The sequence below is a fragment of the Macadamia integrifolia genome, chromosome 3 (assembly GCF_013358625.1).
Source record: "Macadamia integrifolia cultivar HAES 741 chromosome 3, SCU_Mint_v3, whole genome shotgun sequence".
NCBI lineage: Eukaryota > Viridiplantae > Streptophyta > Magnoliopsida > Proteales > Proteaceae > Macadamia > Macadamia integrifolia.
This window is the reverse complement of record NC_056559.1, coordinates 5,324,932-5,352,842: the sequence shown is the minus strand read 5'-3', so window position 1 is coordinate 5,352,842 and position 27,911 is coordinate 5,324,932. Positions and strand designations below refer to the sequence as shown.

The window sequence follows — 27,911 nt, the reverse complement described above, 5'->3', positions numbered from 1 at the left end:
AATTAGCATCCAGAAACAACATCTTCCATGAAAATTTATTAAGTTGCATGTCCAGGGAACATGGATACTTCTCATGTCCATTACATATTGGCATGAGAGAGTGTAGCTTATAAGGTCGTTACAATATATAAACCCATGTGATAAATTTACTGAAACACTCTTTTCCAGTATGGTATGTTGCCCTTGGTTATGGTTTTGACTCATTGCACCTGGATTGGCAATGGGCAGTAGTCTACTCCAGTCGGCGCTGGATGTGGTGTTTTGGAGCACCAGAATTCCTTCATAGTCATCCAAGAAACATCTTCCATTTAACAGAAACTGAAAGAACTGAATGATGCCATAATGGAGTGGAGAAAGGTTTGATGATTGTCAGTTTTTCTATGTCGTTGGGAAACAAACTTTCCATGTTGCTATTAGAAACAAAGATTTGAGTTCAATCCTTTTGAAAGGTTTCCCCTTCTAGTTATTTCCAACATTGTAGTGTTGTACCTTCAAGCACTTTATTTCTGTTCACTCTACATCAAGAAAGAACCTGGCTCAATCCCAGACTCCTATATGAAATGTATACATACAATTCCAGTGTCTTCAAAAAAAAAAAAAAAAAAAAAAAAAAATCCAGTGTCAAAATAAAATTGTTTGATATTTTAATAACAATTAGTCAAGTAAAATACTTCATGTGGGTGAAGCACCATTTTAATATTCATGGAAAATGTTTTGTATTTGGCTCCAATTTAGGAAAGACAATATCTTTAGTCTTGTGTTTTTTCTTTTTGGTAGAAAGTTAAGGACTTCAGCAACCGGTAAGGATACATGGGTGTAATTGGGTGATCTTATGGTTGTTATCACCTTCTATTCAAGCATCCGGTTGAATTAATGGTGTGGTAATTGTTTTGATTATCCCATGCATTGAGGGCACTCAGGAGGCGTGATCAATCTCCTATGAGGTCATTTGTGAACACCTCTTGGCAATTTAGCATCTAGACCCGTGCTACTGTGGAAGCAGTCTCCAATCCCATTCAGTGAAATCCTTCCACTCATCAAACCTACCAGGAGTCCAAAACTCGCACCATCCAACACTAAGGAATCAAAGAGGTTGAAATAATGGGAGTTTTACGATTTTGGTTTTGACCCACGTTTTTGTTTCCTTATCCCTTTCATTCATACCCATAAGCTTTGGGACTGTGGATGGGTGGGTGGGGGTAAAAGCAATCTGTCTCTCTCTCTCTCTCTAGGAGGGTCGGTCCCATATGCAGGACAATAGCAACTTAGCAAGCATCTGTGGATTCCAAGAAGGAACCTTTTTCCCTTTCTGTCGAGAAACTATACACCAGACTACAGTAACCAAAGCAATGGAAACAACAGAGTCCACCAGAGTTGCTTTCCGTAAATACCGGGTAGAAATCGTCTGAAATTCTCATCTGTACAATTCTCATACAATTCCACCCTAAACGGCTGACACGTGTAAATATTCCATATCTACGGTTCAGATTGTATTATGGTTGATTAACATTGTATTATGGTTGATTAATCTGAACCATAGATATGGAATATTTACACGTGTCAGCCATTTAGGGTGGAATTGTATGGAATTGTACAGATGAGAATTTCAGACGATTTCTACCCGTAAATACCCAACTTCATCCAGAGCCAAACATGGAAAACAGGAAAAGGGTCTCCCTCCTTTCATCTTCTTTGTCAAGATTCGTCATCATCCTCTATGACCCTCACAGTCCCTACCAAAATCACACCCAACAGCACCGCCATTAGTCACTCAATTCATCGCCACTACCACCAGTCTCATCGTAATCATCATCTCCATTAAAGGTTCCATTTTTCCAGCACTAATGCTCTCTCCATTTCTTTCCTAAATTTCGTAGATTCGTTCCAAATGGATTCCCATATCTTCTTATTTTAACTTCCCCATTGACAACGAGATACTGTGCAAAAGAAAAAGCGCTTGGTGACTTCCATAATACTAGTGTGAGGGAATTCAATTGACTTCAAATTTTTTTTTCTACGACGAATACTTGCTGGTGGGTAGGTTCTCTACTTCTCTTCCTCCGTCTTCAATTGTCTCTAATATTTAATGGAAAGTGGAACCTGCTAAGTATAAACTGCCTACTTCCTTTTCTTGTGAGCCCAAGCTTTCTTCCATTTTTTTCTTTTGGGTCGGTTTTATGTGGAAATTCTCTCTTTTCATTTGTTTGCTTCTAAGATTTTTATGGAATATGGTTTGTCCACAAATGTGTCCTCTTCTTTTCAGAACAAGTGGATTTTTGCCTTTCTGCTCCAGCATGATTTATCCCCTTGGAGTTGAGTGTGTACCTAGTTCGACCCCAAAAGAACTTTAGAGATATTTCCCTTTTATTGGTTAGTATTAGAGGACACTTTCTTTTGGCTTCCATGCATCTGCTTTTAGGGGTTTAGGTCTACAATGAACCACAGCCAACAACCCTTTTTGGCCCTTCTTTTTTTTTTTTTTTTTTTTCGTTTTCAGTTTTGGATCTTGGGCTGAACAGACCTGATTTCTGTTCCTGTTTTTCTAATTGCTGGACTAGATTTTTGAGCTCTTAAAATTTCCTCTTCTTTTACAAGTTTGTAACTAACTTCAGAACTGCTTGCTCTGTTTTTGGTTATTCAGGTTTTCCCTGTGGTGGGTCTTTGTTTACTGTCATATTTTTTTTCCATGTGCCTCTGGAAGCAGAGAAAATTCACTGTGTGATTCCTCATATAGTCACCATGAGTCGGCTCTGGCTTCTACTGGTGTTGGTTTTCCATCTTGGAGCGTTCTCAAATGGGTTCTCAAGACCTGCCGTTGTGAACATCGGATCTATTTTCACCTTTTCTACCATAAATGGAGAAGTCGCAAAAATTGCCATGCAGGCTGCAGTAGAAGATGTGAATTCTAATCCCAGTTTTCTTGGTGGAAGTAAACTGAATCTTTCTTTCCACGACTCTAACTTCAGTGGGTTTCTAAGCATCATAGGAGGTAGTTTTCCTGTTCTTCTGTTGATTTTTTTTTACCAAAAAAAAAGAAGACTGTGTATGGTTTCATCTGTATGATAGGTCTTTCTTTTCATAATCTAATAGTTATGCGTTCAATTTCATTACTGATTACAGCTCTAAAATACATGGAGACTGATACTGTGGCCATTATCGGCCCTCAGACCGCAATTATGGCCCATGTAATCTCACATCTTGCCAATGAACTCCAAGTCCCTCTTTTGTCATTCACAGCCCTAGATCCCACTCTCTCTTCTCTCCAGTACCCCTTCTTTGTTCAGACAGCTCCCAATGATTTGTTCCAGATGACCGCAATTGCTGATATGGTAAGTTACTATGGTTGGAGGGATGTCATTGCGGTCTTCACCGATGATGATAATGGGCGCAATGGTATAGCTGCATTAGGTGATAAACTTGCAGAAAGGCGCTGCAAGATTTCTTACAAAGCAGCCCTTCCTCCTGACACTCTGGCAACTCGAAGCGATATTCAAGATGCTTTGGTTAAGTTGTTAACATTGGAGTCGAGAGTAATTGTTTTACACAGTTACAAAATGTCAGGTCTCATGGTCTTTGAGGTTGCCAACTCTCTTGGAATGATGGGTAGTGGGTATGTGTGGATAGCTACCACCTGGCTCTCTTCTACTTTAGAATCTAAGTCTGCTCTAGATCCAGCAATCAATGAGAAAATCCAAGGAGTTCTCACATTGCGCCCACACACACCAGATTCAGAAAAGAAAAAAGCTTTCTACTCAAGATGGAGCCAACTGAGTGGTGGCTCTATAGGGTTGAATCCATATGGTCTCTATGCCTATGATACTGTATGGATAATTGCTCATGCAATCAAGGCCTTCTTTGAGCAGGGTCGGAACATTTCATTCTCAAATGATCCAAGGTTAACTAATGTAGTGTTAAAAGGCGCTCTGCAACTTGACGAAATGAGCATATTTGATGGGGGAAGGTATCTGCTAGACAATATATTGCATACTAATATGACGGGGCTTACAGGACCAATTCAGTTTAATCCAGATAGATCTCTCATCCGTCCTGCATATGATGTCATCAATGTGATAGGGACTGGGTTTCGGCAGATTGGGTATTGGTCTAATTATTCTGGGTTATCTATTGTGCCTCCAGAGACACTCTACATGAAGCCAGCTAACCATTCAAGTTCAAGCCAACAACTATACAATGCAGTTTGGCCTGGGCAGACAACGACAAAGCCTCGTGGATGGGTTTTCCCAGACAATGGAAGGCAGCTGAGGATTGGGGTTCCTGACCGAGCTAGTTTTTGGCAATTTGTCTCTCTAATAAATGGTAGTGATACTGTTCGCGGTTACTGCATAGATGTATTTACTGCTGCCCTAAGCCTGCTACCTTATGGTGTTCCATATAAGTTCATTCCATTTGGAGATGGATCACAGAATCCAAACTACAATGAGCTTGTGAATAAGATAATGACAGAGGTGAGTTCTATATCATATTTTTGTCAATGTCAAAAGGTTATAAGTTATTTATTTCTTTTGGTAAATTTGTCCCTACAGGACTTCGATGCTGTTGTAGGTGACATTGCAATAGTCACAAACAGAACAAAAGTGGTGGATTTTACTCAGCCATATATTGAATCAGGGCTAGTTGTTGTGGTTTCACTCAGGAAGTTGAACTCCAATGCATGGGCTTTCCTAAGGCCATTCACTCCAATGATGTGGGCTGTCACCGCAGCCTTTTTCCTTGTTGTTGGTGCGGTTGTTTGGATTCTTGAACATAGAATAAATGATGAATTCCGAGGGCCACCTAAGCGACAGATCGTTACAATCCTGTGGTATATATTTTTTTCAACTGCTTCCATTGAATTAAAAATCTGCATATCCTGAGTCATTGGATGATGAGAACAGGGTTTACATTGTAGAAATTTTATGGGACACAATTTCTTTAATTCAGTTTAAAGCAATTTTGTTTGTTTATCTGAATTTGAAATTTGTGGATCAGTTTCAATCTTATAAATTCCCATGCCTTATTTCTGCAGATGAGAGCCTTTCATTGCAGATGGTCATAATTCCCATGAAATATTGATTTGACTGGCAGGCTTTTGTCCCCCCTCCCCCACTTTTTGGCTGACAACAAGTCCATAATACCACAAATTCAAAATGCTAAAATCATTAAACTTGCAAATGCTTACTTAAGTTACTAATTGAATTACCATAAGATGGATTGAATGTTGAAAGAAATTATCAGGTTAAGATAGGGGAAAGAGTGTAATTTTTCATTTCTTCTTTAGATATGAATTTTTTCTTTCTTGTATAGAAAATGAAACATACTGGTGTTGTTTATATCTGCCCAACTTGATGCAGTCTATTTTTCCATTGAACATTTGAACATATCTCAGGATTTTGATATGCATTTTGTCTTCTCAATGTGCAGGTTTAGCTTTTCAACTTTGTTTTTTGCCCACAGTAAGTTAAGCCTCGCTGATGATTTAAGTTCTCTTCTACAAGGAGTTTCATGATTAATCAAGTGTTTGCCACCTTTGTACAGGAGAGAATACTATGAGCACCCTTGGTCGCTTGGTGCTTATCATATGGCTGTTTGTGGTTCTGATAATCAACTCAAGCTACACCGCAAGTCTGACTTCAATCCTCACTGTGCAACAGCTGTCTTCATCCATCAAAGGAATTGAAAGCTTGATAACAAGCACAGAGCCAATTGGATACCAAGTAGGATCTTTCGCTGAAAACTACTTGAACGAGGAACTAAACATTCCTAAATCTAGACTAATTGCCCTTGGTTCACCAGAAGCCTATGCTACAGCCCTTGAGAATGGGACTGTTGCAGCTATTGTTGATGAAAGGCCATATGTAGATGTCTTCCTTTCAAGCAACTGCAAATTCTCAGTTGTTGGCCAAGAATTTACCAAAAGCGGGTGGGGATTTGTAAGTATCTTCTGAACAAGGGGCAACCCAATCCCCTACCCCCAAGTTACCATCTTTAGTGCATGGTTACAAACCTTTTTGGATAGACGTGAATGACCTTCAATGGAGAAAATTGTTAGGACCTGCAATAACTTGGCTGAGTCACTATTTTATCAATTCATGCTGGGAACATTTCAACTGAAACAAGTTAGTACTAACTCAACCAATATTTCAAACTTCCAACTTTGATATCTATATTGTACTTATGTCTATATGTTCATAAGAAATACTTGGACGCAAAAAAGGTAGAGTACTTATAAGAATAGTAATTTTAATAATTTGAAAGAATTAATAATAAAAAAAAAGTTACAAGAACCTTTTTAGATAGAAGTTGTCAACATTATTCTCTTAACTGTATTGTTTCTGTATATTCTTTGTGCTCTTAAATTGCAGTGAAGTTGTACCTTTCAAGTGCAATTTTCATCACTCTAATACTTGCATGGACATGTTGAACCATCCAACATCTTAACATTTAACAATTTTCCTTGCTTGTTTCAACCCAGCCCAACTAACCCCACCCCCAAATTAAAAAGAAAAAGAACCATGGACATATACCCACCCCAAAATATGTCTTATATTTTTTTGACTGGGCAATATCAGCGTCCAAGTTAATATAAGCAAAGTTGAATGAAGTTGGTTATAGTCATGACTGTCCTTGGTTTAGACCGTGAAGTGTTTCCTCATTTGGTTGACATGGTTGATTGTCCATAGCATTGACTTTTTCCTCAGCTTGGCATCTCAACAAGATTTGTATTCTTCTCTATCCTTGGTTTAAACCATTTAAGTATTTCTTCAGTTAACATGGTTGATGCTCCATAACATATTGAACTTTTCCTTGGATCTTATTGTTTTATATTAGGCATTTCCAAGAGACTCTCCCCTAGCCATTGACCTATCCACTGCCATTCTGCAACTGTCGGAGAATGGTGATCTTCAAAGGATCCATGACAAGTGGCTGACAGGAACTTCTTGTAGTTTACAGCCAGAGATCCAATCAGATCGGCTTCACTTGAGCAGCTTCTCTGGTCTCTTTATTATATGTGGCATTGCATGCTTTGTTGCACTCTTCATATACTTTATGTTGATGCTGCGACAGTTCAGGAGTCAGTTTTCCGAAGAATCCCATTCTTCTGTTTCTGGTAGCTCAACATCTGCACGCCTCCAAAGGTTTCTATCATTCGTTGATGAAAAGGAAGAGGAATGGAAGAGAAAATCCAAGAGGAAACAAATGGAGCAGTCATCTGTCAACAGTGAGCAAGATGGACAAAGGAATGGATCCAAGAGACAGGAAATAGACGACAATAATGCAGACTACACTTTTTCCTAATTAATTAGTTTTTGTCCACCCTTGTTGTATTTAGTATTTACTTTCACACAAGTCAGTTGATCTTTTGTTCAATACAAGTCTCATATACTGTAAAATATAGATTTTCTTCCCTTCCCCTTAGTTTAACTTGTAGCTTTTTGGGGTTTTTGAATGTCCACCAAAGCTGGACATTCTTTTTGTAATGTAACACATTAGAGATATACATATGGAAACAGGAAGTTCTGAGCATCTAATTAGCTTGGAAAAGCCATGATTCAATGGTACAATAGGTTTATAGTTCTCATGAGAATCTACTTTGGTTCAGCTTGAATCCTATAGAACCCGACAGCAGGCTTCTAAAAGATTGTTGAATCAGAAACCCATACATGTCTATTGATCTTTTACAGTTTTGAAGTAAGTTTTTACCATAGTTTCTTATCTGCTTTTTTGTGGAGAATATAATAAATGTGTAATTGAAAGCCCATGAAATAGTTCATTTTGACTCTGGGCTGTACCTTCATAAAATATGTAAAGGAGGAGAATATGACATTCACCTATTATGTTAATTAATTAAGAAAACGATAGCATCTTAAAACCATAAGAAGGGAAGTTATAGTCCCACATCGGATACAAGTGGGGAAGGAAGGACGAAAGGTGGGCTACAAAAGGGAGAACGGAGGATTATGAAGGTATCTTTGCGCTTGGGGCAATGACGCAGCTAGTGAGGTATTAACCGAGGCGCGTCAATTGCTGGTTGAAAACTATTTCCAAACCCCCTCCTCGGCCTGGGTTTCGCCCAAGGCCGTCGAGAATTTCTGGAAAGGCTCCCTCAACAAGGGCAAGGCCTTACAATCATAGTTTTAAATTTCTTAAATTTAATCGGGTTGGCATTTATGCTTATGAAAAAAGTTAGAATTTGCAAGAGGGAATTTCATATGATTTTCATTGACCTTGAAAAGGCCTATGATAGGGTTCTCAAAGATTTCATATGATAAGTTTTAGAAAGATTTCATATGATAAGTTTTAGAGAAGAAAGAAGTGTCAAGTTTTAGAGAAGAAACAAGTGTCAAGTAAATACGTAAATACATAGATATAATTAAAGATATGTATGGAGAGGTTGTAGTTACAATCATAGTTTTAAATTTCTTAAATTTAATCGGGTTGGCATTTATGCTTATGAAAAAAGTTAGAACTTGCAAGAGGGAATTTCATATGATTTTCATCAACCTTGAAAAGGCCTATGATAGGGTTCTCAAAGATTTAATATGATAAGTTTTAGAGAAGAAATAAGTGTCAAATAAATACGTAGATATAATTAAAGATATGTATGGAGAGGTTGTAGATATAATTAAAGACATGTATGGAGAGGTGGTGACTAGTGTGAGGTGTCAAATAAATACGTAGATATAATTAAAGATATGTATGGAGAGATTGTAGATATAATTAAAGACATGTATGGAGAGGTGGTGACTAGTGTGAGATCTATGGGAGGTCAAGGTGTCGAGTTCCCAATTAATATCGGGTTACATCAAGGATCCGCTTTGAGCCCCTACCTATTTACACTTGTCATGGATGATTTAACTGGGAATACTCAAGGAGAGCTCCCGTGATGTATACTTTTTGCAGATGATACTGTTTTGATCGGTGAAACAGTGCCAGAGATTAATGAGAAGTTGGAACTAAGGAGATATACTTTGGAATTGATAGATCTCAAGATAAGTAGAACGAAGATGGAATATATGAGTTGTAACTTCAATCGATCGAGGATTGATAGCGAGAAAGTGAAAATCGAGGGGAGAGAGATCTCGTAAAGTGACTATTTCAGACATCTAGACTCTACGTTAAACAAAGAATGAGAGATTGATGATGATGTTTTCCACAGAATTAAAGTAGGATGGATGAAATGGAGAGGGACATCTGGAGTGTTATGTGATCGACGTATTCCTCTAAAGCTCAAGGAAAAATTCTACAGGACTGTCATAAAACCAGCTATGATATATGGTGCAAAGTGTTGGGTAGTCAAGAAGGGTAGCATAGATAAGTTGAGTGTGGCTGAGATGAAGATGTTGAGATAAATGTACGGCAAAACCCTGAGAGATAGAATAAGAAATGACCAGGTTAGAACGGATTTGAGAGTTACCCCAATTCAGGATAAGCTCAAAGAATGTCAATTACGATGGTTTGGTCATATCCAAAGGAGGCCCTTAGATGCCCCAGTACAGAGGAGTAACCAAATGTAGATGTATGGAGCTAAAAGAACTAGGGCAGGCCAAACATGACCATTGATGAGTTAGTTAGAAGAGACATGCAAAAGTTAAGTCTTCACACGAGTATGGCATCTAGCAGGGCTGCTTAAAGGGCTAGGATCCGAGTTTCCAAATGTTCACGAGTGGAATGCCCCAAAGTTTTTTTTTGTTCCTCCTGCGGATCCATGTAGCCGACCCCATTTAGTTGGGATAAAGCAATGCTTTGTTGTTGTTGTATCCATGACAATTTCTTGTTAGGAACAAAAAAAAAATGAAAAGACCTTTAGGGAGTCAAATGCGGTTTTAACGAAATTTACTGCCTTGTCGACTTATAAGGTCATAACTAATTAACTATGATCCTGGAAATCAGGAAGTCAAGACATGTGAAAGTAAAACTCCATCTTGTCTTGCCTTCTCAGTTAGTACTTTCCTTTACTTCTATTTTCTTTCATAGAGACCAATGAAAAGTCAAAACACTAAAACTCTGAAAGTTTTAAAACAATTTGACACTAGATTCCGGTTAACCATCGGTTTTATAGTTCTAAATCAAACCGAACCAAGATTATGACCTATGAAACCAAATCAAATTGTATTCCTTTGGTGCAATTCAGTTCGGTCATAATAAATTGGTTTCAGTTCTGGTAGAAGGGTTTCGGTTATACATTGACACCCTTATCTAAGCTCATATCTGTTTCGGTTTTATTGGTTCAGGTTAAGATTTTTTTTTTTTTTGGGTAACTGTTCGGGTTAAGTTTTGACATCTATACTAGTTCAGGTATATAATTAGTGGGGTTCATACCTGTTTGGTTTTATTGGTTCAGATTAGGTTTTGACATCCCTACTAGTTCGGGTATATAATTAGTGGGCTGGTTTTGTTTATTCGGTTTTGTTGGTTTGGGCTATGGTTTGACATTCCTACTCTATAAGTTCGGGTGTATAAATAGTGGGGCTGGGCTTGGGGTGGTTTTAGTGGTTGATGATGAGAAGTATAAGGTTATTGGATGCTATATGATGAAAGCTTAATTTCCTCACTGATGGGGTTAGGCTATGTTTCGGAGGGGTCATTAGTAGCAGTTCTTTATAAGGTCAATCATTAATGGGGTAAGTTCTGGTCCTCTTAATCAGTAGTCCTTGAGGCATTTAAGTTAGCTTTTCTGAGATTAATGGAGATTTGCATCCACTTGATTTCATAATCAACCATTGTTTACTTAAGATGAGAAATAGACAGCATTAACTTTACGGTCACATTTTTTTTTTCTTAATTAATTAGCCTTGTTTAAATTATAATTAGTTGAACTTCTTGAGAATATTAGTCCCACATTGGATGTAAAGAGAGAGACGTGGAAGAAAGTTGGGTTACAAAACAAGAGAGTGGTCGTTGAGGATAGGAGCGTTGCATCGGGTGATTGGGAGCTCTTGATTCGATGCTCACCACACCTCGCTGTTGACAGTTATTTGATTTGTAATTGGTTTCAGCTTTTGGTTTTGGTTCCAAGTTGACACCCTTAGGTTCCGAGTTGACACCCTTAGTTATTACCCTTGGTTTTGAATTACTATACTCTGAATCCTTTGGACGTACGTTTAGAGTAGTTACCCTAGATATACTTTGGGTAGTCAACATGTGCCAACCAAAAAATTGGCTATCTTCCCTCCTAAGCTACTATTGTTATTTATTATTATTTTTTAATTATAATGAGGCCCACTTATTCTTATTCTTCTTCCGTAGAAGGCAATGAACCATCCCCCACCCCCCACCCCCCACTCGAATGCCAGGGGTGTCTGGAAAGGATCTAAATTCCTCTCTCCCTTCCTATGCAACCTCGTCCTAGCACGAGCATGGATTTAAATCCTCTCTCGTCGCCTGGAGAGGGAACAGTAAGACACAAAGCAGGAAGAGAAAGTGAAACCCCCGATTTTACTCTCCTATTCTGTGTCTTGTTGGTTCCTCTCTAGCCATTCCTAGCTGGAGAAAATCTAAATCCTCCCAACATTATCTCTTGCTCACTCCCTCCGCTCCCTTGAAACCCTATTTATGTAATTGGTCTACGTCACCTATGACCAAGAATAATAAGTAAATGGCTGGTTAACAGTGTGCAGACGGTCTCATGTCAATGGTCGTTCATAATGGGAGGCAATCGGTATGCTTGTTTGAAATTTTCAAGAATAATAAAACTAAGCAAAAGGCATTGTGCATGATCGTGCAAAAAGGAACTGATAGGGTTAAAAGCCCGATCAAAAGTACATAAACATCTCCCTATTTGACCAATCATCGATTGAGGGGTGAGCTAGGGTGATGTGCATGTATCCCCTCCCCATAAACTAAAACCTAGTGAAGATATTACAAGGAATTTGAGGAAAGACAAAGAAACTATTGGTTGGTTCGGTTTTAGATACGATTGTGGTTTTTGTCATTTTGGTTGAGGTCTCAGTAGTTTTATTGTTGTTTTTTTGGTGCGGTTGGTGTAGCTGGTCGACCTCATAGGTTATTTGTTCAAAACCAAATCGACCGATTATCAATTTTTTTTTTTCATATGCAAAAACTAGACCATTTAATAAATAGGCGGTTCAGTTTTGATTTTATTTGTTCAACCTGGTCAGACCTGTATGTGTGGGGCTAAAGTAAGGGTGTCAATCCGTCGGTTCGGTTGGGTTTCGATCAGGTTGAATCGATTTCGGTCTAAGAATAAGGGAGACCAAAACCAATCCGTTAAGGAATTTTGGTTTTCGGTCGATTTCAATTTCCGTCCGATTTGGTTTTGATTTATTTTGGTTTTTCAATATCGGATTAATACAGGGTTTAGATCGGTTTATTATTGGGCTTGAACCATAATGAAATCTTACATTCATAACTTATAGTGACAAGATTTGACGAAAAAAACACTTTAAACTTATGATGAAATCATAGTTTATCGTTGTAATAACTAATATTGAAACCAATGGATAACAAATTACTAAGAAGGTATCTAATATGAAAATCACAAGATGAATCCTATTATCAAATCATTCATTTAACTATCTAACTAGTTTTGTTTAATGAACAAGAAAATCAATGGAAGCATTATTATTTGAAGGTGAGAAACACAAGAGATTGGCTAGAGATTATTAACCCATTCTTTATAGCTTATTAAGTCTCAAGCTCAAGTAATATTGCCGGTAGCCCCAGCAATAACCCATTCTTTATAGCTTCTTAGTCTCAAGCTCAGACCAAGGCCCAAATTCCGTAAGGCTTGGGCCAGCACAAACTCCTTAGCCCCTTTTCAGATGAAACGAAATTCCAATCATTTGGGGGTACTAGTTAATAGGCCAGTCCTCTTAACAACCTGGACCGAGCCCAAAACTAGCTAGCTAGATAGTATTATCATGGTACTGGAGCCCTGTTATAACGGTTAGATGTAGGATCTAGATTCTAGTCCAGGGCAAAACTCTGCCTTAGCCTGGGCCCTTTATGAGTCCAACTTGTTATAAAATGTTTGAATCACTCCATGGGCCAGTGGGCTTGATGACAAAGGAGTAGGTGATACATAAATGAGGAGGAATACAAGTCTTTATTGCCCTTTTTTTCCGTCATGGTTACATAAAAATCTAAACGTTTAAAACATGTATCATTCATTCTCATTTTTTTGTTGTACTCAAAAAATTTTACCATTATTTTGATCACCCTATTTAACTTCTAAGCTGTTTAAAATGTTTTTCCTTAACAAAGTTTATTTGTTGTTCCATTTTAAGTAGGCGATTAAGCTTTGATTTTATTCGGTCAGCCAGGTCGGATCTATAAGTTGTGAACCTAAAAATAGCACCCCTATAGTCCTATATAAATATTTGGACCGAATTTTCCTTAAGTCACGCTACAAATAAATGTAGTGAAATCAATTCACCATTTGTTTCAGATATCTAAAGCCAAAAAAATCAAACCTAATCAGAGGCAGATCAGATGGTTTAGATTGATAAAGAAAACTTGGGGAAATGCATATCTATGCAATTGTAGGTCCAATATGAAGACTGATTCTTCCCCAAAATGGACTACTGATTGGGTCAGTCTACTGTCTAAGGAAATAAGTTGGACTCGTTTCTCAATATTTTGATTTGTTTATTTTGAAAAAAATAAATAATTTTGGTAATCTGTGTATAAAAGGACAGGGAAAAAAATAGAGAGCCAAAGAGGGCTCTTCCCAATTCAGGAAAATAATCCTCTGTTTTTCTCATTTCTGTTTTTCCTTATTTTTCTACCTGCAGAACACGACACGTGGATAACTTTAAGACCAACGCACCGGATGTAATAATCATCACTCAACCTTGACCGTTGAATCTTATGTTATCCACGTGTCATGTTCTGCAGGTAGCAAAACAAGGAAAAACAGAGGATTTTGATCTCCCAATTCACGCCAGCGATCCGTGTGAGCCTTTAACTGTTAAATATGGACGTTCCAATTGTAAGCCATTTTGGCGATTCCGAGCCATTGATGTTATTGCAAAACTACCTTTTTAACTCCTTCAGACTTTCATCATCTTCCCCAGAATTCTTCTTTGTCTCCTCTCTCTTTCATTCTCTCTATCCTTCTGCAGGCTTGTAGTTAGTTTTTTGGTGTCTTATATCTAACTTCCGTGGCTACAGAAGAGGTGAATAGCCTCCTTCATCCAACTGTTGCTGTTAGTTTTTCTGTTAGTATGATTTGGATGTGGTATTTCCCTTCTTGAATAATGTCTTGGTGGATCTAAATTCAGGGGTGAATGTCTGATGATATAGTGCAACCTTTGTCGACGTAACCCCTTCTAAGTTTCTTGTTGGGGAGGAGTGTTTTTTTGGGTAAAGCCAGATTTTGGAGCGCCAAGGAAGAGAAAAAAATGAAGTATGATACCAGTCGGGTTTGGGTGGGGTCGGGAAAGATTATCTGGTGGCCCGGAAAAATAATTCTTGTGGTGGAGGTTTTAAGAATATCATCCTCTCAACCTTCAGTCTTTCAGCTCATATCAGAGTGCTGGGAATTACTAGGATTGCATGATCTGATGCTGCTAGCTGTCCGATGCCACTGCAAGGTCTGGGGTGATTGAGATGATACAGCTCTCAGGTTTTTTGATTCTGTTGTCGAGGAGATGGTATAATATGAACTTCATTCTAATTAAATAGAAATAATTAATTGTGTTAGATCAAACACCAAGAAACACGAAAAATAAAGAGACAATAGATCAACACGACACAGAGATTTAACGAGGTTCACACACCAGGGTGGTGTGCTACGTCATCAGGCAAAGAAGAAGATGTTTCACTCTGTAGAAGAGATATTACACTCAAGCAGTGGCGAGAAAACTCGCCCTGAAACCTTAGCTCAAAAAAACCTTAAAATACAATGACTTTTTCAACAAGCAATAGTACATTATATATACTCCAAGTAGCGAGTCAACCCATCGGGTCGAGGTCAATCCGGTCGAACCATACCGCAGACGCTACGCCCCCGCACCCCATACGAGATCAGTGATGGGATCTGGGCTTGGGCCTATTGGCCCAACCCCTCTGCTTCCATCACAAATCTCAGAAAACTTTCCATTCCGGTAGCTACCAAAATATGTTGGATCGGGTCAATCTTCAAAACGGGTCAAGAATTCGAGACAAACTTAACAAATTGTAATAGTGTTAATCTAGAATATGTTAATGTAATATTGTTAATCTAGAATATGTTAATCTAGGCTTGGGCCTATTGGCCCAACCCCTCTGCTTCCATCACAAATCTCAGAAAACTTTCCATTCCGGTAGCTACCAAAATATGTTGGATCGGGTCAATCTTCAAAACGGGTCAAGAATTCGAGACAAACTTAACAAATTGTAATAGTGTTAATCTAGAATATGTTAATGTAATATTGTTAATCTAGAATATGTTAATCTTTTTTTAAGATAGATATATCAGTAGGTTACTTGTTTTATCAAAATATGAACATGATAACATCTGTTTTCACCCCTTGGTTTTCCTCTTCTTTCAATTAGAATTAGTGAAGTGGAGAAATTTAAAAGTCTTGTAGCATATCTGCATTTACTAATGGTTTCTTTCATCTCTCTAAATAAGAATGGTTTTAGTATGGGATGTGAATGTCTTTTCTTATATTTTGACCAATGACCTTTAGGACACTCAAGCAGACTTTATATAAACATATTAGTGACAATTGGCCTTCCATATTTGGTTTGGAAGCTCCCTCTCTTGTCTTTTGCCTTATGGAGAAGAGCCTCTCTATCATCAATGGATCAAAGGTTGGGATGGGGTGAACTATGGGAATAGTAACATTCAAAGAGGCTATGGGCCTTGCCTCCTCTATTCCTTGATTCGTGTGGAAGGCCGGTAATGACATAATCTCTAAGAGAAGATGCTGGACCTCAATAAGTGGCTATGGACGCCTAAAAAGCACACACTGAGTATATCCATGCTACTGTTACTGTCCCCACTCCTCCTAGTCCAAGTCCAGCTGATCATCCTTAAACAAATATAAATGGTGGACCCCCCCCCTTCCCACCACCACCACCACCACCACCACCACCACCACCACCATCTTATGGAGTTTTCAAGGTAAATTGTGATGCAGCAAGACTCCCTAATTTGACTAATGGAGGTTCAGGTTTCTTAGTTTGTGATCATAGAGGCTTCTGCAAATTGTCTCTATTTGACCAAAGCAATTTGATTCCATCCTTAATGGAGAGAATTTGGCCATCTGAGGTGCTTTCCTCCACTCCATATGTGAATGCTTTGACAAGATTAATGTGGAATCGAATAATCTGGAATTGATTTAATTGATTAGAAACCCATCTAAACCACCACCCATTCACTTATCTCCTATCAATCGGACATTTCTCACTTAAAATCAAAATTGTTTACCAAATTGAACATAATTATTTACACCAAAACAGTTTAATGAAATTCAAAAATCCTCAAAAAGGAGACAGATACCTCCATGGTTTCAAATATCTGCCGTATTGGATCAGTATCGGCAGAGACCGATCCCTGATCTCTGATCAATTCTATATCGTTTCAGGGGTAAAATAGTACTTTTTAGAAAAAACAAAGGTAAAATAGACCGATAGCCACCGATCTGGTCTGATTCGGATCGATTTGGATCGATATCGACAGATACCAATACTAATATCGCTACCAAAATAGATACCTTCCCCTAAATCCTTGGATACCTCTAAACAAATTCGAATTGAATTTAGATTTTAACAGTCCATTTGCATTCCTTCATTTTGTTTTTTCCCCATTTGGTATGACAATATTCGTGCTAGAAAGAAACAAAATAGAATGTTAGAAATCTTACACCCAATTTTTTAACGTTAACATGCAGTTTAGGTTTTTAGCTGGCGGCGTGGGGAACTTAAATCCTTAACCTTTAATGAACCTGGCCGCATATGCGAATTCAAAAGTTGAAACAACTTTTTGTGACAAACCCCATAATAGAGCCGTAGATGACGGGCAAATCCGAAGCTTTGTGGTTGGTTTCATCATGTTGTGTTTTTCTCCGCTCAGTCCACACTCCACACGGATCCCTTACCCCACCCCGACACATTCATTTTAAAACTCAAAAAGATGATGAAAATGTCTAAAATTCAAATCAAATAAAGCTACTTTGATTGAAATCACTATCAAACACAGTAACATTTAATCCAATCCATCATCCCTTAAATATCCATTCTTTTATATCAGACATGAGAGCTGTCATCAGACTCTCCACCATATGTAGTCTTTCTATGCCTTCTACTGTTGTGGGTAACGACAGGCTCCATAACCTGACGAGATAGAGAAAAAAAAGTTAAATGGAAATGGACATGCAAGAACATTACATTCATGAGATACCCACTAAAGTGGGAAAAATTAAAAAATAAATAAAATAAAATAAAAAAATCTTTCCTATCACTATTCTTGTTGAAGTATAACCTTTATAACCTTTTACTATATACTACATGGTATTATATGGGTTAATCCCCATGATAAAGGATCAGAATAATATTTCATTAGTATAATTTCAACTTAAAATAATTAAATGATTAAAAGAAGTGGTCAAATTTGTAAAAGATGTCATTTTGTATTTTATATCCATCTCATTTGATGGCATTTTGATAATATTATTAAAACTTTGAAAGGGCAGTGCAAGAGACCCCTACACCCACATGTTAAGCCATGGTGATCATTGTGCACCCCAAATGTCAACTTTACTTTCTTTGACTACTTTATATTTAGAGAGAGAGAGAGAGAGAGAGTACTCACTGGGATCACTGAAGGTAACAAGGCCAGTGGCTTTGAAGTCACAGTTCCAGTAGTTCCTACCATGCATCTGATAATAAGCATTCATGGCATAAGAGGCATGTGCATGAAGTTTGTTAGGCTCAAAGCATCCCCCACTTTGAAACACATCGTTACAGTCTACCCCACCAGGTCCACAACAAAAGTCCAACACCGCCTGCAACACTTTCTCATCAGCATGTGGCTTCGCCACGCACCAAACCGACGCACCCCTCGGACCACTCGATCCTTTCTCCCCGAACCCACTCAGCTTTCCTTCACCGTTGCTACTGCAAAACTTACAGCTTAGATCAAGCTCATACACCTTCGATCCATCACCATTAAAGATCCCAAAGTTCCTCTCACTGACCCCACCTTCCTTCTGATTCTCATTGAACAGTGCAAACACGAAGACCTCCACCACATCCTTAGGACTCATGGGTGTCCCTCTATTAGACTCTGCTCGTTCGATCAATCTCGTGTTGTAAGTCTTAGCGTTCTCCGACGTGGCAGCGGTATCACCCGAGTCTCCCTTCGACGGCCAACCCGACTCCGAGACAGTAATTCCAATCGACCGGTTCCCGAACCCCAGAGCGTCGATAGCAGATCGGACGGCGTCGATCTGGGCATCAAGCATATTAGTGTAGGCATAGCCCTTGGGATCCTTGACACCTGTACTGGAGTTGCCTAACAAAGCGTACTGTAGATCGATCCGAGACGGGTTGTCACGGTAAGCAAAATACGGGTAGGCATTTACCATGAATGGAGCACCCGTATCCGCAAGGAACCCGACTATGGAAGTCATAGTGGGCATGAGGTTAAGAGCGAAGGTGGAAGAGGAGGGAGGGAAAGAGGAGGCTAGTACGGCCATGCTATGGGGGGTGGTGACCTTGATCTTCCGGTCAAGGCCACGTGACACGAGGACAGCGTGGATGTTCTGCATTGCGGTGAACAAGGTTGATGGGTTGGTGTCGGGACCAGTACTGGTGAAGAACTCGTTACCCACGGCGATGGCGACGATGGAGGTGGCGGGGAGGTAGGGGGCGATGCGGTTAGTGAACCAAAGTTGGGCGGCGGTGGGGTCGGAGCTGAGGTTGGAAACGTGTTGGTTTTCGACGGCGACGATGATGTCAATGCCGGTGTTGGAAAAGGCTTCTAGGATGTCAGGGTTGGTGTCGTAGATCTTCACTTTGTCGATGAGGGTGGATTGGAGAAGCTGGGCTACTCTCTTTGGGGAAGGGAGGTTGTTACCTATGGTGCCATAGTTTACGCCCACTCCTGAAACGTAATGGAGGAGTTGCAGGAGGAGGGAGGAGAAGAAGAGTAATCGCAAAAGCTTGAGAGAATCCATATTGGCACCTGCAAGTCCAAGCAGGAATTTTGAAACGGAGACTCCATATATATGTAGAAATGAAGGATGATTCTTATTTTACTAAATTACCCTTTACCTTTTGTCTGTTGACAAGGTAGTTTCGGTGACAAGGGGCCCAACCGCCGGACACCCGAAAGGATAAATCAGTCATCTAAACAATGCACGACTCACGAGTGTGAAATGTGAATAATTAGTTTGAAAAATTGGTCCTTCTTTTTGGACTCAGGAGTAAAATCTTTAGAGCCAGCTGTTAAATTTTTAAATGACTATCTCACCCTTATGATTATATACTTTTAATGAAAATGTGGATGGATAAATTTGTCTTTTCAAATTTTTGTTAGGGTTGGATTTCTCTGGTTATTGTTTCCAAAGTGGAGACATAATTAAGAGGAAGGCAGGGAATCTTATCTAAGAGCCGTACAGACTACAGAGTACAGAACCGGACCTACAGACGTGGCTCCGGCAGAGTAACGGCTAGGTTATAGAGCCAATTGTGGCTGGGCCGCTGGGGATCCATGTTTGGCCTGTGCAGGCCTGGCTACATATGGAGAGTTTTGTGGACCTTCCTCTTTATTGAGCCACCATTTCTTGCTCATATTCAAGAAATTGGCTTGGTTAAATTTACTTACTTTGAACCATTTACAATTTTCACATATGTCATGAAGTGATCTTATGTTAATAACACGGTTTGATCTTCACCATCAATTTAACAACAATTGTACTGCACTCAAAATTTTAAAAAAAAATTAAAAATACTCATAGGCAAAGAAACTTATTTGGCTATCCGAGTTGCAGCCAAGCAGTTGCAAACCACGGATGGTATCTAGGGAAATAGAATTCAAAGGGCAAGTAGCCATCAAACACTTCATATCAAAGCACCCTTTTTTCTCAAACATTGTACACTGTCATCTAAAATAAACTTAGCATCATAGCTAGGCTTGAATCCAATATCATTCAGCTTCTTTGAACCCCAACACACACCACTAACATGCCGTCCAAGAAACCTGAAATGGAACCACATATGTCTTTGTTATTTGGATTATCTAATAAATAAAAATAAAATATTTTAATTTCTCTCTCTCTCTCTCTCTTTTTTTTTTTTTTTTTTTTTTTTTTTTTTTGTTATTGGATTATCTAATAAATAAAATAAAATATTTTAATTTTCTCTCTCTCTCTTTTTTTTTTTTTTTTTTTTTTAAATGATAGGTATCTAAGCCTTCGGCCTGACTAGTTCCACAACCTGTGACCTCTTTCAGTTTTAAAGGTATATATATATATATATATCAATGGCTTTTTTATTCTTCAAATAGAATAAAATTTTGAACCCCAAGTGTATAGCTCAGGTGACAAGGGAGTGTTCTTAATCAACATATGTCCTGAGTTCAACTTCATTAAGTCCCTCGATTTCTATGGTTCTCATAGGGATCGAAGCTAACGTTAATTCGCGTGTGTAAGGGTGTAAACGTGCATCCGGAAGATTAGTTGGGCCAAATGTCTAGATACCCTCATTAGCAAAAATAAATAAAAATTTAAAACTTTTAAAGTAATAAATTTGAAAATTTGTGAAACTTGAAGGAAATTTCCAACTGTAGGAGATGTTAATCTTACGCTTCTGCAATGCTAATTTCCGGATGATATCGACAGAAGTAATCTGCAATCTCCTTTGTAGTTAGGAAGTCACTTGTAAATAAAAATCTTCCCTGCAATGACCTTTGATCCATACAGAAGACATGGGCTTCGCATACATCATCAATGTGAACAATAGGAACCTTACCCAACAACTCTTGTAAAAATTCTAGGGTTCCATAACTAATTGGATCATTCAACGGTTGGGACATAAGCATTGCAAAGCTTGTAGGTATGTAAGGTAAAACAGTATCTCCTCCCACGAGGCCACAGACCAAGCTCACAAATTCCAGCTTATTCTCTTTACATTCATAGTTCAATAACTTTTTCTCTGATAATGTTTTCGATTTGACATAATCCTGCAAATATATCATTTAAGTTACAGTTTCAGTCTCTTATGACAATTCACTACAATATAATTAATGCAGATGGAGCTTGATAATTTTGTATTTTTGGTGTAGACTATAATAAGTGTGCATAATATTTAAAAATAAAATATGATACAACTTAGATTAAGATCCTTTACCCACCAAAAAAAAATAATAATAATAATAAATAAATTAGATTAATATCAATATATTGAAAATATCCTCCAAAATATAGATAAGTTGACGAAATTTTTTTTTTGGGTGAATAAGCTGATGAAAACTTAAATGTGCCGGACACAGATCACATAGGACCTCGACTGACACGAACACCAAATATGGCGACACGAACAGATAAATAATTTTAATTTGAATTTTCACACAACCAATCTAGGTTTTGGTATCCTTGATTCCAAAGTTTTTCATTAATATATATATATATATATATTTCTTTTAATTACTGAAATTTAAAAAGGGAAAAGGATCCACACGGTCCTTTGGCACGCGAAGACTCTTTCTCTATCCTCAAATTGCCCTACTCTAACATTCGTAACTTAGGTTTCTCATATGTCCAAATTAGTACCAGTGTGTTATTGGAAACCCCCTCCCAATTAAAAATGGGGAAAATAACCCATTTGGCAGTACTGTGATTGACCTCACAGGGCCACGCTGTTAGGCAAAAAACCCTCTCGATTAAAAAATTGAAAAATGTTTCTTATGGGGAAGTGCAATTTCTACTTGTGCATGAAGACTGATAAGGACTCAAAAATAAGTATTCACAGAGTTAAAGTTTTTGTCTTTAGGTGACCCTTATACCAAAGATACTAAGGTATGCAAAATGACCACTATACCTTTCGTGAGGACACTTATCCTAGTGTCTAGACGCAGGGGTTGCTCCAGAAATAAACACTTGCCTATATATCATTTCTTTTTATTTTTGGTAAAACCATATATCATTTCAGTGCAATAGAATCTAATGAATCATTTTCTTTTATTTTTTCTCTTTCAAAGCCTTCAAAAAAAATATATATATATATATATATATATGGGTAGATGAAGCTCAAGAGATTTTAATATTTCATTTTAGTGCAACATATTCTAATCAAAGTCTACCAAGTGGCCCTTTTATTTTATTTTAGGGAGGCTTTATGGTCCACACACCACCAAGTGCGCTAGGCCTTTCCACTTAGTCTACTACTCTACTAGGTTAAACAAAATTTACAGATAAGGATATAGTAACAACGCAATCAATTAAAGAAATAATCTCACCTTCAGAGACTCGGAATCGTTATAATTAATTTGAAGATTAAGAGGTGTCCAACAAGACTCATCCATAGAGTCCTTGAAACCAGATCTATCCTCTTTCAATGGTGATGTAGCAACCACAGAGCCTGTATATATAAGTCGCTTCACTGTTCCTGATCTTATGCAGGACTTTACTATGCTCTCCACTGCTGCTACCGCTGCTTCAGTCATGTTCTTGCACTGTTTAATCATGAAAATAACAAAAACCCAATTTACATTTAGAGCGGCCAACCCAGAAATCAAATCCAAAGATGCAGTGAGAAAGAGAAACAGACTTGAGAGCTTATCTGTGTACTGTTTGGTACGGGAGTGGCCACATGGAAGACGAAATCGCAGCCCTGGATGGCAGTATCGAACTCATCTGGATTATAGATATCAGCCTTGAACAACCGTAAGTTGGTATTTGCTTCTGGGAAGTTCTTCAGAAGATCTACTTTTGATTGGTCATCTGTGAGTTAATTCAACAAAGTGAGATAAATAAAACAGAGAGAGACCGAGAGAGAGAGAGAGAGAGAGTAGTTCCTAGTTACCCAGATTCCTGAGAGTTGCATGGACGGTGTGACCTTTCTCTAAGAGCTTCTTGACCAACGAGGAGCCAAGATAACCTGCACCACCTGTAACACAAACGGTTCTGTGGCCACTGCCCGTTTCCTCCATTGTAGAAAATTGATTTTTCTGAAAATCTTTCCGGGTGAACGTCAAGCACTCCTTACCCTTCTTTATACCCACACCCACACCCACACCCACACCCACACCTACACCTATAGGTTAAGTCCCACAACCCCTATCCTTGTAAGCCTATTCTTCAAATCAAAACTGTCGTCATGGATGATGCTGATCAATTATAAATGGTCAGTTTTGATATTGGGCCTCATGTGCATCTACCGTTCAAGATATCTACTGTTGTTGGTTAGATATATAAGGTTAGTCCTTAAGTCTTGTTTTTCTGGTTGTGTTTTAGTTTTTCTAAAGAGAAATAAAAATGCTAGTCTTGCCCATGATGTTCTCAAATGGGCTTTGTGTTGTCCTTGGTATGAGTTTTTTTAATTCTTCTAGCATAAAGAATGTTATAAAAGTATGGAAGAACGAACGCTACCCAAAAATATTGTGTAGCCTAGACATATGGGGAAATGGTGTTGAGGCATAGGCATCTTTTCATGGACGTGGTTGGCAATGAGTGGCAATGAGGATCCAATGGCTGAGAAGACCCTGGCATGTACCTCAGTCGTCGAATACTCCCTGCCACTCATTGCCTCCCCGCAGAGGATTTTTTGTGCTCTTTTCACAACCTAATTGCAATTTCCCATATATTCGGAATTATACAACACTATCACATAGCATTCTTTTTTCTAAAACTATTATAATCTTTATCTCAATTTCCTAAAACGCCCAGAGTTGAGCACATGATTGTGATTCATCATTCATTAATTAATGTGGGTACGCATGGGTGTCATGGATCACCTATGGAGATACGACCATCTCAAATAACTTTAATACATAAGAAAATTAAAATGTAAACTTAAATTAATCAACCAAACCTTATCCAAATGATCATTTGAGGGGTGCAATAAATAGTTTAGAAATATTACTAGAACGAATTTAAAGCAACAATAGGAAATTCAAAGCATGCATGCACCTCATAATTGTATCAATTCTCATGATAGATTATCTAGATGTCTAAATGATACTTCGCTTTACTGGACTTCTTCAAGCAATATATGAGCCCACAGTTCAAGCTATAATATGAGCCCAGATATATATGCTCGCTCTCTCTCTCTCTCTCTCTCTCTCTCTCTGTCTCTCTCTCATATGGCCACACGTGCACATTTGTCAAATACTTCATTTGAAAGAACCCATCTTCCTCAAGAACTGTAAACTGTCCTCTAATATCAACTTAGCATCATAGTTGGGCTTAAATCCCACATCATTCAGCTTTGTTGAACCCCAACGCACTTCACTACCATTCCGTCCATGAAACCTGAAACAGAGCCACACAACTCTTTGTTATTTGAATCATCCAACAAAAAAATTTCTAATTTCATATCACTGTAGTTTGTTTTCCAATTTAATTTTTTTTCAATGGCTTCTGTTCTTCATATATATATATATAGATTAAACTTGGGGAGATATTCTTACTCTTCTGCAATGCAAATTTCGGGATGATATAGACAGAAGTAATCTGCAATCTCCTTTGTACTTAGGAAGTCACTTGCAAACAAAAATATTCCCTGCAATGACCTTTGATCCATACAGAAGATATGAGCTTCGCATACATCATCAATGTGCACAATAGGAACCTTACCCATCAACTCTTGTAAAAATTCTAGGCTTTGATAAGAAATTGGATCATTTAAAGGTTGGGACATAAGGCATGCAATGCTTCCAGATATGTAAGATAGAACAGTATCTCCTCCCACGAGGCCACAAGCCAAGCTCACCAATTCCATTTTATTCTCTTTACATGCATAGCTCAGTAACTTTTTTTCTGATATAGTTTTCGAATAGGTATAATCCTGCAAATGCAACAGTTAAAAGTTACAGTTTCAGCACCTCATCACAGTTCATTGCAATATAATGCAGCAATTTTTAATATTTTTTTTTTTTGGGGTGGTGGGGGGGAGGGCGGTGTAGACTATAATATTATAGTGCATCATAACATTAAAAAAAAAAAAGGAGTGGGGGTGATGGGGTAGGTACAAAACCAATTGAAGACATTAAAATTAATAGGACACGTCATTACAGATGCTTTTTAAACTTGAAGTTACATTGTATCTAATAAGCTATGCTACATAATACGAATGAAGTTAAATTGGTGTAGCCTCTGATTTACCATCTATATTTTACTATTTTACTCTTTAGTGATATTTTCGATTATGTGTCTTATTCACACCTCAGAATTATGGGTGTATAGAAAATTCATCCTTATAATTAAATATAGTTTTTTTTTTTTGTAATAGGGATTAGATTAAAGAAAGGAAAATGAGACAAAATATTAGTGGGGAATATGGGTGGATTTAAAATATAGCTGGTGCTTTATTTTATTTTATTTTATTTTTTTTCTTAGTTTTTATGTCTAAATTAAAGAGTGGGGTCTTGGGCTTAGGTTGGCTCCGTGTCATAATTTTGCTCTTTGACAAAACTAGCTTGGAGGGAGTTGTCTAACCCTAGGTAGCATTTGGACCTTGATGCTAAAAGCTAAGTTAAGTATTTCCCATCGGGTAGGTTATTAGATGAAGGTGTGATGCGTAGGCGAAGGTTGTGGGTTTGGAATACTATTGTTAGTGTTCTCTTTGTTTTGATAAAAATTAGTTTGTATGAGGATTGGCATGGGAGACTTACCAAGATTTGGTTAGATCCTCGGATTCCATTAGTGGAGTTTTTTTCTATTCTGGAGCCTTACTTGAGGGTTGATAGATAGATTCTATTTTGTGTCGAAGTTAATGAGTGGATCTCAATGGAAAACTAGTCTAATTTGTAACATATTTCCTAGGGTCATTTGTGAGGCTATTATAAGAATACCATTGAGGGAAGGGCAACAAATCTGATTGTTCTTTCAACAAATTTGGAGTTGTTACAACTAAGTTGGTGGCTTCTAAGATTGGATGCTTTGGTCCTATATTGGGCTATTAATATTCGGGATAATAACAAGCCTTAAATGGGTTTTAAATGGATTAATCTGACATTTATCTCTAAACAAACTATAATCATGCTTCAAAAATGTTGGACTTAAAAAACATGCTCCAAATGGACTTTAAACATATCAGTCTGAGTCGGTGAGTCGGACTATTAATAGGTCAGGCGCCCATCTGGTAGCACCCTTGCACCAGGAACTTCCAAATGTTAGTTAGGTCTTGCTTGTCTCTGACACTTTTAATAAACAGGTTGGACCAATTTCAGGTTTCTCCAGTCTGGAATTCATGGCTTAAAAAAATAAAAAATAAAAAAAAAATGGAATTGATACGAGCTAGCAAAACAAAGCGTTAACATGAAACAAAATTTACAGATAAGGATTTAATAATAATAATAATAATAATAATTAATTAATTAATCACCTTCAGAGTCTCGAAACCGTAGTAATTAATTGGAAGATTAAGAGGTGTCCAACAAGACTCATCCATGGAGTCCTTGAAACCAGAACCATCCTCTTTCAATGGTGATGCAGCAACCACAGAGCCAGTATATATGAGTCGCTTCACTGTTCCTGATCTTATGCAGGACTTCACTATGCTCTCCACTGCTGCTACCGCTGCTTCAGTCGTGTCTTTGTACTGTTTAATTATGAAAATAACAAAAACCCATATAAATTAGAGCCAAACCCAGAAATCAAAATCCAAAAATGAAGTGAGAATAATGAAGAACTAAAAGATCAGAGAAAAAGAAACAGACTTGAGAACTTTGGGTGTTGCTTTGTAAGGGAGTGGCCACATGGAACACGAAATCGCAGCCCTGGATGGCAGTATTGAACTCATCGGGATTATAGATATCAGCCTTGAACAACCGTAATTTGGTATTTGCTTCAGGGAAGCTCTTGAGAAGGCCTACCTTTGATTGGTCATCTGTGAGTTAACAAAGTGAAATAAGTAACAGAGAGAGAGAGAGAGAGAGAGAGAGAGAGAGAGAGAAGTTGTTAGCTACCCAGATTCCTGAGAGTTGCATGGACTGTGTGCCCTTTCTGTAAGAGCTTCTTGACCAAAGAAGAGCCAAGATAACCTGCACCACCTGTAACACAAACGGTTCGGTGGCCACTGCCCCTTCCTCCCTTTTCCTCCATTGCAGAGATCGATCTTGAGGTCATAAAAGCGGGTTTCAGAAGACTCTATAATTGAAGAAGAAAGAAAGAGGAAAGGATAAGAAAATTTTCTAGACATTATACATTTTTAGGCTCCTTTTAGAGTTCAGTAGCTAATCCTGACCGTACAACTGAATTGATTATCCCCATGCAAGTGCTTCCTTAGTTGTCATTATCAAGCCTCACCCTACTCCTTATACTTCTTTACTATGCCATACAATAGTCCAAACAATGGATTCTTTCTAAATCTAGAAATGATGCGACTGGCATTATTGGATTGGCATAGTCCTTATCAACAATGGATTCTTTTCAAACCTAGAAATGATGCGGCTGACATTATTAGGTTTGATGACTATTCACTCCCCCTTCTATTGTTGTCATTACTTAATTTGCTTTTGATCTTCACCCGATTTAAAATCACAGGGCTGTACAAATGGTATTAGTAGGTTTAAAAGCAAACATATTTTCCCTCATTAATGGAGGGCACATATGGGTGATGTCACACACTCGATCACCTTCTTTTTTTTTCTTTTTTCACTTGACCTTATGAAACAAATTAAAAAAGAAAAAAAGGTGAGAAGCGTGAAATATGGAACGGAATCTTCTGTTTGATGCACTTATGGTCTGTTTCTATTTTTTTGGAATAAAAAGTGAAACAAAAAAACAAAAAAAAAAAAA

At 38.0% G+C, this 27,911-nt stretch overlaps 4 protein-coding genes and 1 non-coding gene across 8 annotated transcripts; 2 read left to right on the top strand and 3 right to left on the bottom strand.

The window, feature by feature from the left end:
* Positions 1-1,630: 1,630 nt before the first annotated feature.
* LOC122074021 (glutamate receptor 3.2-like) lies at positions 1,631-7,546 on the top strand. Of its 4 annotated transcripts, none has more exons than XR_006138944.1 (7): positions 1,631-2,037; positions 2,642-2,989; positions 3,121-4,466; positions 4,545-4,822; positions 5,422-5,453; positions 5,536-6,116; positions 6,829-6,966. XR_006138944.1 is itself a non-coding variant. In XM_042638803.1 (7 exons), the coding sequence occupies exons 2-7, from the start codon at positions 2,740-2,742 to the stop codon at positions 7,294-7,296; spliced, it is 2,769 nt and encodes a 922-aa protein (XP_042494737.1). In that variant the 5' UTR covers positions 1,634-2,033; positions 2,642-2,739; the 3' UTR covers positions 7,297-7,546. The 4 variants fall into 4 exon arrangements, 3 of the variants coding, with proteins under 3 accessions (XP_042494737.1, XP_042494736.1, XP_042494738.1); XM_042638803.1 differs by having other exon boundaries at positions 1,634-2,033; positions 5,536-5,930; positions 6,829-7,546; XM_042638802.1 differs by having other exon boundaries at positions 1,634-2,037; positions 5,536-5,930; positions 6,829-7,546.
* A 420-nt stretch (positions 7,547-7,966) lies between these two features.
* LOC122075003 lies at positions 7,967-8,121 on the top strand. The gene has a single exon (XR_006139144.1). It is a non-coding gene; the product is annotated as a U4 spliceosomal RNA (small nuclear RNA).
* An 8,981-nt stretch (positions 8,122-17,102) lies between these two features.
* Positions 17,103-19,163, bottom strand: LOC122073194 (glucan endo-1,3-beta-D-glucosidase-like). Its single transcript, XM_042637730.1, has 2 exons — positions 17,762-19,163; positions 17,103-17,283 (listed from the first exon to the last, which is right to left on the bottom strand). Exons 1-2 carry the CDS (start codon positions 19,125-19,127, stop codon positions 17,252-17,254), a joined length of 1,398 nt encoding a protein of 465 aa, XP_042493664.1. The 5' UTR covers positions 19,128-19,163; the 3' UTR covers positions 17,103-17,251.
* A 788-nt stretch (positions 19,164-19,951) lies between these two features.
* LOC122074935 (putative anthocyanidin reductase) lies at positions 19,952-23,165 on the bottom strand. Its single transcript, XM_042639927.1, has 5 exons — positions 22,975-23,165; positions 22,720-22,892; positions 22,409-22,624; positions 20,757-21,133; positions 19,952-20,152 (listed from the first exon to the last, which is right to left on the bottom strand). Exons 1-5 carry the CDS (start codon positions 23,099-23,101, stop codon positions 20,014-20,016), a joined length of 1,032 nt encoding a protein of 343 aa, XP_042495861.1. The 5' UTR covers positions 23,102-23,165; the 3' UTR covers positions 19,952-20,013.
* Positions 23,166-24,007: 842 nt separating this feature from the next.
* Positions 24,008-27,302, bottom strand: LOC122073408 (anthocyanidin reductase-like). Its single transcript, XM_042637997.1, has 5 exons — positions 27,080-27,302; positions 26,831-27,000; positions 26,497-26,712; positions 24,581-24,957; positions 24,008-24,422 (listed from the first exon to the last, which is right to left on the bottom strand). The coding sequence occupies exons 1-5, from the start codon at positions 27,237-27,239 to the stop codon at positions 24,284-24,286; spliced, it is 1,062 nt and encodes a 353-aa protein (XP_042493931.1). The 5' UTR covers positions 27,240-27,302; the 3' UTR covers positions 24,008-24,283.
* Positions 27,303-27,911: the final 609 nt, after the last annotated feature.

Excerpts from the sequence above, each read along its gene's own strand:
- LOC122074021 (XM_042638803.1), top strand. The coding sequence starts at position 2,740 with ATGAGTCGGCTCTGGCTTCTACTGGTGTTGGTTTTCCATCTTGGAGCG. Across the intron at positions 2,990-3,120 it reads GTTTCTAAGCATCATAGGAG|CTCTAAAATACATGGAGACT; the intron begins GTAGTTTTCCTG and ends TACTGATTACAG. Across the intron at positions 4,467-4,544 it reads TGAATAAGATAATGACAGAG|GACTTCGATGCTGTTGTAGG; the intron begins GTGAGTTCTATA and ends TTGTCCCTACAG.
- LOC122073194 (XM_042637730.1), bottom strand. The coding sequence starts at position 19,127 with ATGGATTCTCTCAAGCTTTTGCGATTACTCTTCTTCTCCTCCCTCCTC. Across the intron at positions 17,284-17,761 it reads TGTTACCTTCAGTGATCCCA|GTTATGGAGCCTGTCGTTAC; the intron begins GTGAGTACTCTC and ends CTATCTCGTCAG.
- LOC122074935 (XM_042639927.1), bottom strand. The coding sequence starts at position 23,101 with ATGGAGGAAACGGGCAGTGGCCACAGAACCGTTTGTGTTACAGGTGGT. Across the intron at positions 22,893-22,974 it reads TGCAACTCTCAGGAATCTGG|ATGACCAATCAAAAGTAGAT; the intron begins GTAACTAGGAAC and ends ATTAACTCACAG. Across the intron at positions 22,625-22,719 it reads GTACACAGATAAGCTCTCAA|TGCAAGAACATGACTGAAGC; the intron begins GTCTGTTTCTCT and ends ATGATTAAACAG.
- LOC122073408 (XM_042637997.1), bottom strand. The coding sequence starts at position 27,239 with ATGACCTCAAGATCGATCTCTGCAATGGAGGAAAAGGGAGGAAGGGGC. Across the intron at positions 27,001-27,079 it reads TGCAACTCTCAGGAATCTGG|ATGACCAATCAAAGGTAGGC; the intron begins GTAGCTAACAAC and ends GTTAACTCACAG. Across the intron at positions 26,713-26,830 it reads GCAACACCCAAAGTTCTCAA|TACAAAGACACGACTGAAGC; the intron begins GTCTGTTTCTTT and ends ATAATTAAACAG.